A 12,641-nucleotide genomic window follows, 5' to 3' on the forward strand; every position below is an offset into this window, starting at 1 on the left:
GGTCTGCCCGTCAGGAAGTCCAAGACCCACTGGCAGAGGTCATAGTTCAAGCCCAGGTCCCTGAGCTTGGCTATGAGTTTGGAGGGGACTTGCACTACAACTCGTACACCTTACTGTAAATTGTACCTAAATTGTACCTCATTCCATTTCTGCTTTGCACTATATAGTATTGTATATTAGTACACTGCATAGTATATATATTGTATATTATATTGTAACTCAGTTACGTCTATTCTGCATCGAACATTGTACATATGTCTATACTGAACACTGTGACCTCATTTTTTACTTCTAATTTACATGCTATACTATGTTATTTCATACTTATCTTGTCTAGCACAGTCTCTGGAGCGTAACAGTAAGAAGCATTTTGTATAAAAGTATTCTGTACTTCTGTATGACAACTATTAAAGAAACTTGAAACTTGAGTTTGGAATCAGCCAGGGCTTGTGGTCTATCGCCCTGCTCTAAAGATAAACTCTAAGGATAACCAGTTCGAAACAAGGCGGACATTAATAAAATGTTCAATCAATCAATCAATCCAATAACACACGCTCACTTAAAACAGTGCACCTCCGGCTCCGAGCTGCTTCTATAGAAAGTAAGTAGGTTCGTGGCTGCCACAGGCTTGGAGTAGGGTCAGGCATGCCCAGTGAGAGGATTATCCGGCGCTGCAGCTGGACCCTATTGATTGCGGCTGCTACGGCAACCAGCAGCTGGCACCGGACTGCCCGAGGAGGAACAACTCTTGTACTGAACGTTAGCTACCTCCAGTAGCATGTCTCAGAGATAACGTTAGCTATTTGAAAAGGTAAGCTCATAGCAAAATCATTTCATATAAATAATTCAAACAATGTTTGGCGGTTAGCAAATTAACTCGTTACTAGACGAAAACGTACTTGGAACTATCGTTGGCAATATTAGTTAGCGAAATTAACGTTAGCTGCTAACGTCAGCTATGTCAAACAAACGGCCAACGGGCGTTAACTAAGTTAACAATGTTGGCATCATTTGGTAGTTAGCTAGAAGGTTAATAAACGCTAGCAAACGTTACCAATTGCTATCTTAAGATTAGCTACTGTAGCCATGTCCGCCGGTGAAGGGGCGCCTCTTCCAGCCGGAGGAAACAGCCTGCTCTGCGGGAGCCGCACCAGGTCCTACGGCAGTTTGTTCCAGTCCTCCTTGTCTCCGGTACGACAGAGACGAGTTGAACACAAAGTCCAACCTGGAGAGACACTGCAAGGCTTGTCCCTCAGATATGGAGTATCAGTAAGTAAGCCTATTGTTGAGAATCACATGAGAATATAGCTGCCTTATTCATCAAGTGTACAACAAGCTAACGTTACACTGACCAATGACTCGTCTTCCAGATGGAGCAGATCAAAAGAGCAAACAGACTGTACACCAATGACTCAATATTCCTGAAGAAGTCCCTGTCTATCCCTATGCTGTCAGACTCTGATGCCTACAGCAAAGGTGTGGTTTTGGACCAAGATGACTCAGGAGACGATACTCCAGAAGAAGGGCAATCAGAGCTTTCTCCAATGGATTTCTTGAAAAGGATGGATGGTTCTATACGTCAGTCCAAACAGGCAGCTGTCAAAGGATACCAGGAGTCAGAGCAAAGGTACAACTACTTTTTTTAATAGTGTGTGCAATTGAATCTGTTCTACCCTTCCATCCTTTACAAACTACATACTTATGACTCAATATCTAAGGCCACATTCTTTTATGGGGATCAGCCTGAGCTGCTCTAGCTGGTATATGGTACTGTATGAGGAAATACCTTAGGCCAGAAAACAAATCCTCGCCATATGCTTTACTCAATGTAAAGACGGTAAACCAAATCTAATTATGAACCGGCCAGCCCATTCAAACCGAAAATAAATTGGTTCGGAACCTGAAAAGTTGGTTCTCAGCTGGAACCCTAAAATCTTAGTTTTTTCTTTGAACTTTGACATCATCAGTGGGCGTGTCATATTCTAGGCTGTGAAGACAAGAGGAAGAAGGAAGGAGATGAAGGCAATGTCAATGGAAAGTCAATGGATTTCTTTTTTTCAGTAGTCTGCCGAGGAAACTAAATGCTTGGTGGCTTGGAACAGAGTTCCAGGAAAAGCTAGAGAAGAACTTTGGTTCTGCTTAAACTGTTGTGAATGCGGGCCGGTTTGCCAGAAAGCACCAAGGTTCTGAGACTCCAGAACCTTGCCAGAACCAGAACTGTGCCTGTTTGAAAGCGGTGTCTGTGGTCCTTTGCACTCCCTAAAGAAGAAGTGGTGGGGGGATGGTCGCCCAATCCACTACTATCTAGAGAGAGAGGGGGGGGGGGGGGGGAGATGTCAATAGCTCTTTTGTTTTGCCCTCTTGACCCCGCCGGAGAGTAGGTGATAGCCAGCATACAGCTGGTCATTAGCCATTTAGGCCCATTGATCTCACCTTGTAGGGAAATCCCAATTTATTTTTCTGGCCTATGGTATTTTCTCTGCTCAACCGCATAGTAATGAGGTTGGGTCTACCCACTAGAGCTGCTCATGGACATTGCTTGTGGACTCAAACATGGGACTAAACACGTTTTGCAATTATGCCACACATCAATGTGGAATGCCCTACCCAAACCTGTAAAGGAATGTGAATCACTAGGCCTAAAAAAAATAATGGTTTGTTTCCGGTTGCCGACCGACCCTGCCGATTTAGGTGCGACCCAATATATTTTATTGTTTGTTTCCTGTTGGTTGTCAGTTAAGGCCATGGGTAGGTAGGGAATTTATTTTATTTTATTCTTTCCCACGGCGACTATGGATAGGGAATTTCTTTATTTAATTAAAATGTTCACAACAACATGGATGCATGTACTCTGCCAGCATGTTCTATGAAACTTTATTAAAAAAAAAAAACCCAATAGACTCACTTTTAAAATGTCATAGCCTCATCAAGGTTTAGAGCATGGCATTGGCAGGCCAATAGACTCACTTTCAGACTCGACACGTTTGCCGTGTTGGACGGATGAGTTTCCAACCCAGAAGTACATTACATTTACATTTAGTCATTTAGCTGACGCTTTTATCCAAAGCGACTTACAAGTTCTGTATGACAAGTCATCAGGAAGGGCACAACTCTTATCAGCTGAGTACCACATGAATGGCCTACCAAGTAGGAAAGATTTAGGACAGTCTGGGAAATGTTTGATACAAATAGCAGAGTTGCAACATGGAGTGCAGTAAAAAAAAAAAAAAAAAAAAACATCAACTTGTTAAACAGTAATGTCCTAAAGCTATAGTTTGTAATGTGTGTTTTTAGAATGATTTACATTGGTATTGGTTCATTCCTGACTTTGGCACATGAACGCTAGCATGTCGGATGCAAAATGTCATGAAATTTGCTAGGGCAGACCTTCCGGATTCCAGAGGACCATGTGAAAGCAGCACTTTGTCACAGCAGCCATTTTGATGTGTCTTACCAGGATAAACTCAGGTGTAACTAAAAACATAATTATACCATTCTATTTAGGTTTGCCAGAGCCATTAATAATAATAATAACACATTCGATTTATAGTGCACTCTATATTTGGAAACCAAATCTCAGAGTGCTACAGAGTAAAAACAGACGCAGTGGTCTGTGGTGCTCTGAGGTAGTCGGGGAGGGCATTCCATAGGCGAGGAGCAGCCGAGCAGAAGGCCCGGTCGCGTGAATATTAAAGGCAACCTACTTGTGTTCAGCTTTTCTCTGATTGGCCACGACCCCCCCCCGCCCCCTTTTGCCGCGAACGCGGCAGCAGAGGTCCCTGCAAGGTCCCAAATTAAATGAATGAAGCGCGCAGCGAACGCGGCAGCAGAGTGTATAATGTTATTTCGCGGAGCATAATGTATAATGTTATTTCGCCTGTTTGTAACGTCATAACATCAGTGGAGGCTGCTGACTGATTAACTCGAAACTGTACAATTGTAACGTATGTTATTTCGCGTATAATGTTATTTCGCCCGTTGGAGGCTGCTGACTGATTAATAATACGCTCTCTTTATTTCGCTTCTTCATTTTGGGGACGATGTTCAAATATCATACTTCTGAAGTATAAACAAACTATACTGCTGTGACGTTATTTCGCCCGTTGGAGGCTGCTGACTGATTAATAATAAGCTCCGCGTCTCTCTGCCGCGTCCTCTTTGCCGCGTAACAACACACAGAGCGGCGCGGATAAGGGCGTGTGCTAGGGTGGTCACGTGGCCGTGTGGCCAATCAGGGAAACGCTGAACGAAAAGCTGAACACAAGTAGGTTGCCTTTAATATTCACGCGGCCCGGTCGCCCATGGTGCGGAGCTTGGTCCAGTCATGACACGGAGACAGGCACGACAGTTAGGACTGTTTACCCAGGAAGCGGCGGCTAGCATAGCTAGCAATACAGGACAACTGCTGCCGCCAACACAGACAGCGGCGGCCAACGACACGATCAACGGCAACATTCCTCCACTATCGCCTCTACAAAAGAACCCACGAGGGGCCACAACGAGAAGGAATGAACCGGGGGTCACAATCGTGGCGCCCAGCACGTCGCGGGACTCAAAACAGCGAGGCATCGCCCGATGGCCGGCGAGCTAACGTGGCTAACAAGTTAATGGACATAGGACCCCATCCCCCCCTCCCCACCTACCGCCACCCGGTCAACCAGACACCACAGAACGGAACACAGACAATCGACACCTTGAACTCGACGACATAAACCAGATAACAAAAGCAAATGGACTCCACATATTCCACCTTAACACAAACAGCCTGAGACCTAAACGGTTTATGAACGGTAAGGCAAACATATTGTGCTTCACAGAAACTAAACTAGATGCATCTGTACAGGATCCAGAGATGGAATTCAAAAACTATTCAATAGTCAGGAAGGATAGGAATCAGTATGGAGGTGGTGTCTGTGTGTATAAAGATACCAAATTCATCAACTGTACTGACCTGAACCATGATGAAATTGAAACTGTTTGGGTTGAAATCTTGTTCAAAAGGGCGAAATCCGTACTAGTAGGCACAATCTATAGACCGCCAGATCAGAGTGGCTTCTATGATACACTTGATGGATGTTTAGCTGGGGTGGATGGTGTAGAAAAGATTCTTATCAGGAACTGGAACACGGATATGCTACGTACGTCTTCAAGGCCTTCAGTAGGTTTTCTGATCTGCACGGTTTCAGCCAGCTAATCACCCAACCCACAAGAGTATGTGATTCAACACAAACTACCATTGATCTCATTCTGACCTCTGACAAGTCCATGATCTCCAACAAAGGGGTGATAGCATGCGGGTTAAGTGATCATTATATGATGTTCTGTACCCGCAAAAAGCGAAAACAAAAGGCCGGCTGTCACAACAGTCACATCTAGGGACCTTAACACATTGGGTGCCACGCCCCTTTGACCAGATAACTCCTTGAGTGCCAGCGCTTTAGTCAATGGGAGGTCGGGGATATTTGCGAACGCTTAAACTATATCTTAAATTATGGCTATGGGTCTAAAACACCCCTCGCTTATCAATGACTTGCTTGCAGTCAACATGTACGAAATTGATTGTTTTGTCATTGGTACATTTCCGGTTTATACCGTTTTGAATACGAGTATAGTTTCGGAGAGTTCTAGTAATTTCAGAGAAATTTCGCGATAATAGCCCTTTAGTGGAATACACAAAACACGTTGTCATTTTTCGGCTGATTTATGAATCGTTTTCAAATAAATGCTAGATTATCGATAGTATATGTGTACTTATGCACGCTAGAGAAGCAGGCTGAAAAATCTATTATCCATGACCTGGTCAGCGCTAACGTCATACACGCACACACACAGACACATTGTGATCGCTATGAAAAAAACATCTGATTAACCCAATACTGGTAAAATAGTGTCCTTACCTCACATCAGATGTTCTGCAAAAAGATTAATCCAAATATTGATCGCGTTTATTGATCCAACGTTATAGTCCGAAACACATAATCGACGCTGCTCTGAGGGTCCTCAGTCAATCTGGTAACACGATACTGCATGCCAGAGATGGGAAAACCCTGGGCCGGAAATATTTTCTGATGCACATGGCCACCCAATCCAATCCAATGATGTGCATTACCATCCGGGAGACGATAGGCGGCTGTATTTGTCCTTTTCGAGCTCAGACCCATTCACAATGATAACGTCAGGCTGGATGGATGAAAAATTAATGGATATCGCTAATAAAAGAAATAACAAAAAAACTTGTCATTGGCACTCAACACATGGCGAGTTAGGACGACTAATCTCGTCGTTGGCACTCAAGTGTTAAACCTACTCTAGAGAGGCCTTTAACCAAGAACTGGAGAGCATGGACTGGTCAGATGAGCTCAATGGTACACTAGTTGAAGAAACATGGCTTGGAGCCCAGCTCTCGGCGTTGCTACCAGCTTGGCTGGTCGTTCATACTAATACAATTGGCAGTATTAGGGGGTGGGAAGCTGGTGGGTGGGGATCGGACGTTGTGGACAGCGACTCCTACAGGTCGGTTGGTGCGCCTGCACAGTATCAGGGGGCGGCGTGTCCCTCCCACGCAGACCCTCGCCACTGAGAGATCACGCTGTGCAGGTGAAAAGATGCGACGGCTGCCTCCTCGTCTACCGGAGGGGACACGTGATGCAAGGCTTCGTCCACATTGCAGCCGGCTTGTGGGAGGCATGGCCTACCAACGTTCGAGACAGGGGAGGGTAGAATTGGATGATACGAAATTGGGGAAGGGAGAAAAATATAAAATGGGGAGAAAAAGTAGATACAAAAAAAAGAAACATGGCTTGGATTCAAAACCAAATTCGCAAGAATACTTAACAACATGGCCCCCCTAAGAACCACCAGGGTTAAAAATCGCGCTGAGCCATATATGCACACTGAAATACTGACTGCTATGAAAACCAGAGACAAAAAATGCTCTGAACTTCATAAAAGTCAGACAAAGCTTACCAAGAGCTCAAACAGTGAACTCCAAGCCTACGTGGTTGAACTCAAAATTCAAAGAAACAGTCTAAGAAATTATGTAAACACCATGATCAAAACCGCAAAAAAATATTTCATCAATGACAAAACTGAGGAAAACAAAAACAAACCCCACAAACTTTGGAAATTACTCAACAACCAACTAGGCTGCAGCAAAAAACTAAACCAGATTTACAAACAAACATAAAGACAAACACTCATCACAGACAAGCTGGATGTGGCCAAATACCTAAACATATTATTTACAAACATAGCCACAACACTGGTTAATAAACTACCCTCCCACTCAGGGCATTTTGGGGTAGAACACATAGTAGACTACTACAAAAACCTAGGGGTCCGCAAAGACAACTTCAAACTTGAAATGGTAACAACAGATGAGGTATTAAAAAAACTGAGCGCCCTCCAACCTAACAAGGCCACTGGCCATGACAACATCCCCTCCAAATTCCTCAGAGACTCAGCAGCCGCCACCACCCCCCTAGTCATCACACACATAATAAACCTCTCCATAAAACAGGGACACATCCCCAAGGACTTCAAAATTGCGAGAGTGACCCCCCCCCCCTGCACAAAAAGGGCAGCAAATTAGACCCAGGCAACTACCGCCCTGTTTCTATTCTTACCTCCATCTCAAGTCATGGAAAAAATTGTCTACGAACAGGTCGGAAAGTACCTTGCGGAAGAAAATCGAATCTACGAATTCCAATCTGGCTTCAGAACATCCCACTCCACTGACGCATGCCTTCTCTATTTGAACGACCACATCAAACAAGAGGTGGACGCGGGCAAATACTGCGGCATGGTCATGCTGGACCTACAAAAGGCCTTCGACACTGTCAATCACTCCATTCTGATTGACAAGCTAAAAGCAATTGGTCTTATCAGTGAGCTGGATGCAATCCTACCTGGAGGGGAGAGAACAGATGGTGGAGGTAAACGGTACTCTATCCCCCCCCCCTCACAGTGAGCTGTGGTGTTCCACAAGGAAGCATACTAGGACCGCTACTGTTCCTAATTTATGCAAATGACATGTCGTCAGCTTGTGACTGCAACTTGTTCTTGTTCGCGGACGACTCAGCCCTGCTGGTCTCTGATAAGAACAAGTTACAGGTTGAAAAAACCCTCAGCTCAGAACTCTGTAGAATCTGCACCTGGCTCGCTGATAACAAACTATCATTACACCTGGGTAAAACAGAGTCCATTCTCTTCGGATCAAATTCAAACAAACTCAGCAGGACCGACGGCTTCTCAGTTGCAGTGGGTGACAATATTGTCACAAGGACAGATGAAATTACATACCTGGGTTCCATCCTAGAGGCAAATCTTTCCTGTGACAAAATGGCATCCAATGTAATCAAAAAAGTCAACCAACAAACTAGATTATTGTACCGGATCTCCTCTCTGGTAAGCAAGAATACCCTGAAGACTCTGGCAGGAGCACTCATTCAAGGGTACTACAACTATGCTTGCACCTCATGGTACCAAAGCACTGCAAAGGCACTAAAAACAAGATTACAAACATCACAAAACAAACTGGTCATACTACTACTTGACCTTACTCTTAAAACCCACCTCACCCCTGCCCACTTTGACTACCTAGGATGGCTTAGAGTAGACGACACTACAGTACAGCAACTTGCAATGGGCCTGGTCTACAAGATACACTACACCACTCGGGTACCCATGTACATGTCGAAATACTTCCCAAAAGTCAGTGAATACCACGCTCACAACACCAGAGGGAGTTCCACAAATCATGTGCAACCCAGATTTGGCACTAAACATGTTTCGCAATTATGCCACAACAATGTGGAACGCCCTACCCACAGCCGTCAAAAAATTTGAATCCCTACCCACATTCAAAACCGCTCTTAAAGAGCACCTACGGGAGGCTGCCATTCGAAACTGGGCACCGTAAATGTCCAACCCCCCCCCCCCCCCCCACCCCCTCCTAATAGACTCCCCACTGTATGTATATATTTACCCCCCCCCCCCCTAATGTACAGTCTCCTCCCCATCATATGTATATATTTTCTGTTAGGATCTCTGGGTAACAGTACTGTATATTTACATATCATATGTCACAAATGTAACAGTACTATATACATGTATGTCATGTATGTCCCTATGCCATAAATGTCATGATGTCATGTATGTTGTGTATGTCATAAATGTCACTATGAATTGAAAATGGGGGACCCTGATGTAAACAAGACAAACGTCTTTCTCTGCTCTGCATCCCCTTAAGAATTTGGTCAGAATTTATTGAAAGGATAGCCCCTTGAGATGCAGCATCTCATTTTAGAGGGGGTCCTATGCACAAACGTAAAACATTACATACAGTACAAGTACACAATACGCACATGTACAGATACAGTTACTGTAGCTTGCTCACCCTCTCCCACCCACACCCCCATTCACCAACTCATTTTAAACAAAGAAGTCAAGTATACAGTACAATGACCTATCTCAAAGTCAGAAATAGACGTATGTACAAGCAGTGTTAAAAGCATGCACAGGTAGTTTCAAGATGTGAATACAGTGAAGTCTTGAAGCGGCCAAGAGAGGTAACAGATCTGAGAGAAAGAGGAAGGTTGTTCCAGTCAGATGGAGCTTTGTAATGGAATGACCTTCGTCCAGCTACAGAAAATATTCTTCTGGGAACAGTAAAATAGGGATGTTTGAATGTCTAAGCGGGTATGGTGATGTATATGGTTCCAGAGACTGTTTCAAGTAAGAAGGACAGTTAAAGTGAACACATTTAAAAAGGATTAGGTACCAGTGAAGTTGCCTTCTTGCCTTAGGCTGCAGCCAATCAAGCGAACTATACAGAGAGCAGTGGTGTGTTCTGTATGGACACCTCAGCACTAATCTACATAGGGAGTTATATAATACATTGAGAGGTTTGAGATTAGTGTCTGTGGTGTTCATATATACAATATCAGCATAATCTACAATGGGAAGTAGTACTTGGGAGATTATTCTTTTCCTCACTTCAAATGAGAAACAATTGATTGAGGGATAAAGTGAGCACAAGCTGCCATATGTTTTTTTAATGGTAAGTTCAATGTGAAGTTTGAATGAGAGTTCTGGATCGATCGTGATACCGAGGTATTTAAATGAATCCACTTTTTCAACAATTGTGTGTATTGAGCCGTACTGTATTGTACCCATTCTGCAATCTGGTTTTCATTCATTATTCATTCATACAGCTTTCTAATACATTTCTCTCTCTGATAAGGCAGGGGATTTAGAATGCAGGTCAGCACAGATCAGGTCACCCGATGTCACCAGCGTCAGTGTATTCTCTGCAACATCCTGCCATTTGGGGTTAGCAATTTGACTTTTAGAAATTGGAACGTTAACAAAGCATAAAATCTTTTTTATGGAGGGGGGGTGGTGCACCAACCGGTGCTTTTCATAATGATGTGAAGGCGTGGGAGGTCTATTCCAGTGAGCCAGCATGCACAATGTCAGGGCTCTGGCACATTTAAAGGGAATGGAACAATGATTCATGTTATTAATTACACCTGTATTTACCCTGCTATGACCCATAAAAATGGCCACTGGAAAAAAAAAATATTATTTTGCAATTGTACTTTGCAGGTTTGCTGCCCTGGAGGCAGCTTGCAACAGCAGGACATCAGACCACTTCCGGCTTATGAGGTCACAGAGTGCCACTTCCTCTCCCAGAATACACCAACAGGCCACACTCGGGACCGTGCCCCTGATGATCACCAAACGCACCAAGGAACTGAGAGAAAGGGAAGATGAGATCTTTGAATTGTAAAGATCTGTAAGATCATGTTTCTCCAATCAGTCATGAGATGCATTTCTGCTAATATTGGTGAAAGGGATTGACGTCCAAGTCAATCTGGCATTACAGTAGTAGGTGATGGGGTGTTCTTCAGATTCAACTGCTGCTCTATAGACTTGAAACTTTAAAAATTGCTTTTTGTAATGCGACTGTATATGTATATGTGTATATATATATATATATATATATATATATATATATATATATATATAGCCATTGTCATGCAGGGTTGTGTTACTATGTTCATATAAAGTCTTATGAATTTGTTGTAGCACAACCTTTCTCAAACAAACAATAATGCACTGACTCATTATATTATGATGTTTGTCCCAACTATATCACCCATATAGTTTTGTTTAATTTCCACACACAAATCGACACAATCCATGATATGAATATTTGGATACAAGCCAGTGTGGTTAGAATGTTATGGGTCATATAATGGCTTATATGGTCAGCTGACCAATGAGTACCGGTAGGTGTGTAACGCTACCGCATAGTCTGATGAACTATGCAACATTGTACATAGACCTGAAACTTGAAAAACGGCTTTTCATAATGTGACTGTATATATAGCCATTGTCATGGAGGGTTGTGTTACTATGTTCATATAAAGTCTTATGAATTTGTTGTAGCACAACTTTTCTCAAACATACAAATAATGCACTGATGCATATATTGTGATGTTTGTCCCAACTATATTGCCCATATAGTTTTGTTTGATTTCCACACACAATCCATATAAATATTTGGATACAAGCCAGTGTGGTTATAATGTTGTCGGTCATATAGCGGCTTATATGGTCAGCTGAACAATGAGTGTGTGTAACGCTACCTCATAGTCTCATGAACTATGCAACATTGTACATATTTTTCATTAGAATCCTTCGCCGTGGACAGCCTTTATATATATATTTAGTATTTTACTTTGATTATACTACTTTAAATGCACTACACTAGAATTAAGAGCTCCAAACTGCCTCCATATGGGGTCTCCATCTGTTATTATTGCTGAAGTGTTGCACTTCTGATTTAGCCAAAGCCATGAAGAGAAACTTGTTTTTCTAGAGTTTTTTTTACATTTGCTTCATGCTTATTTAATTTTTATTTATTTAGTTATAAATCATTTGTTTTGTTTAGTAAGAAGAGTACCAAATAAAAAGAAACTGCAGCCTCATTTTGGATTCATGTAGAAAGTGATTTTGAACAGACTACTGTATGTGTATTTGTATGCTGCATGACTGTTGCCCTCACATCTACTTCAACTACAGCTTGTGGCTCATGTAAATCATACAGAAGCCTTTTTGAGTCTGACTAATAATCACATGGTCTGTAAAGAGGTATTTTGTAGCTAAATTGTTTAGCTTACCGTAGTAAAAATGTATGGTATTTGGTTATTAAAAGGAAGGTTCAGGAAAGCGCATTGACCATATTCACATGGTGGTCATTTTGCTGTTATCTTGTGTTCCGGTTGGGATTCCTTTCCACCCCGTTCCTACCCAGGAATCCCAACCAGAGTACAAAATGGCCACCGTGTGAATATGGTCAATTGTAATTATCACTTACTAAGGCCACTTATTATATATATTATATATATATAGTCGTTAAAAATTATTTGTGGGACTGTTTTTCTCTTGTTAGCAGTACTTGTGCAAGTCAGTGGGATTTTGGGACTTATGTGACCTTGAATAATAGTAAGAATGAGAAATGAGTCTGAAAGGACTTGTGTACTATTTTGAGAAACTGTTTGCTAATGACTGACTTTCAAACAAATGCCAACAGGTGTCTGGTGCTAATTTCTCATAAATTATAACATTGCTGA

At 42.6% G+C, this 12,641-nt stretch overlaps 1 protein-coding gene across 1 annotated transcript; it reads left to right on the forward strand.

Annotated features, from left to right (window-relative positions):
- Nucleotides 1-747: 747 nt before the first annotated feature.
- lysmd1 (LysM, putative peptidoglycan-binding, domain containing 1) lies at nucleotides 748-11,996 on the forward strand. The gene is made up of 3 exons (XM_084336310.1): nucleotides 748-1,269; nucleotides 1,371-1,627; nucleotides 10,609-11,996. Exons 1-3 carry the CDS (start codon nucleotides 1,087-1,089, stop codon nucleotides 10,790-10,792), a joined length of 624 nt encoding a protein of 207 aa, XP_084192436.1. The 5' UTR covers nucleotides 748-1,086; the 3' UTR covers nucleotides 10,793-11,996.
- The last annotated feature ends 645 nt before the right edge of the window (nucleotides 11,997-12,641 follow it).

Source organism: Notolepis coatsorum (assembly GCF_963971535.1).
Source record: "Notolepis coatsorum genome assembly, chromosome: 19".
NCBI classification, from domain to species: domain Eukaryota; kingdom Metazoa; phylum Chordata; class Actinopteri; order Aulopiformes; family Paralepididae; genus Notolepis; species Notolepis coatsorum.

Bases quoted from the DNA above. Each gene is read 5' to 3' on its own strand.
- lysmd1 (XM_084336310.1), top strand. From the start codon at position 1,087: ATGTCCGCCGGTGAAGGGGCGCCTCTTCCAGCCGGAGGAAACAGCCTG. The intron at 1,270-1,370 runs GTAAGTAAGCCT...CTCGTCTTCCAG, and splicing joins CCCTCAGATATGGAGTATCA to ATGGAGCAGATCAAAAGAGC. The intron at 1,628-10,608 runs GTACAACTACTT...TGTACTTTGCAG, and splicing joins TACCAGGAGTCAGAGCAAAG to GTTTGCTGCCCTGGAGGCAG.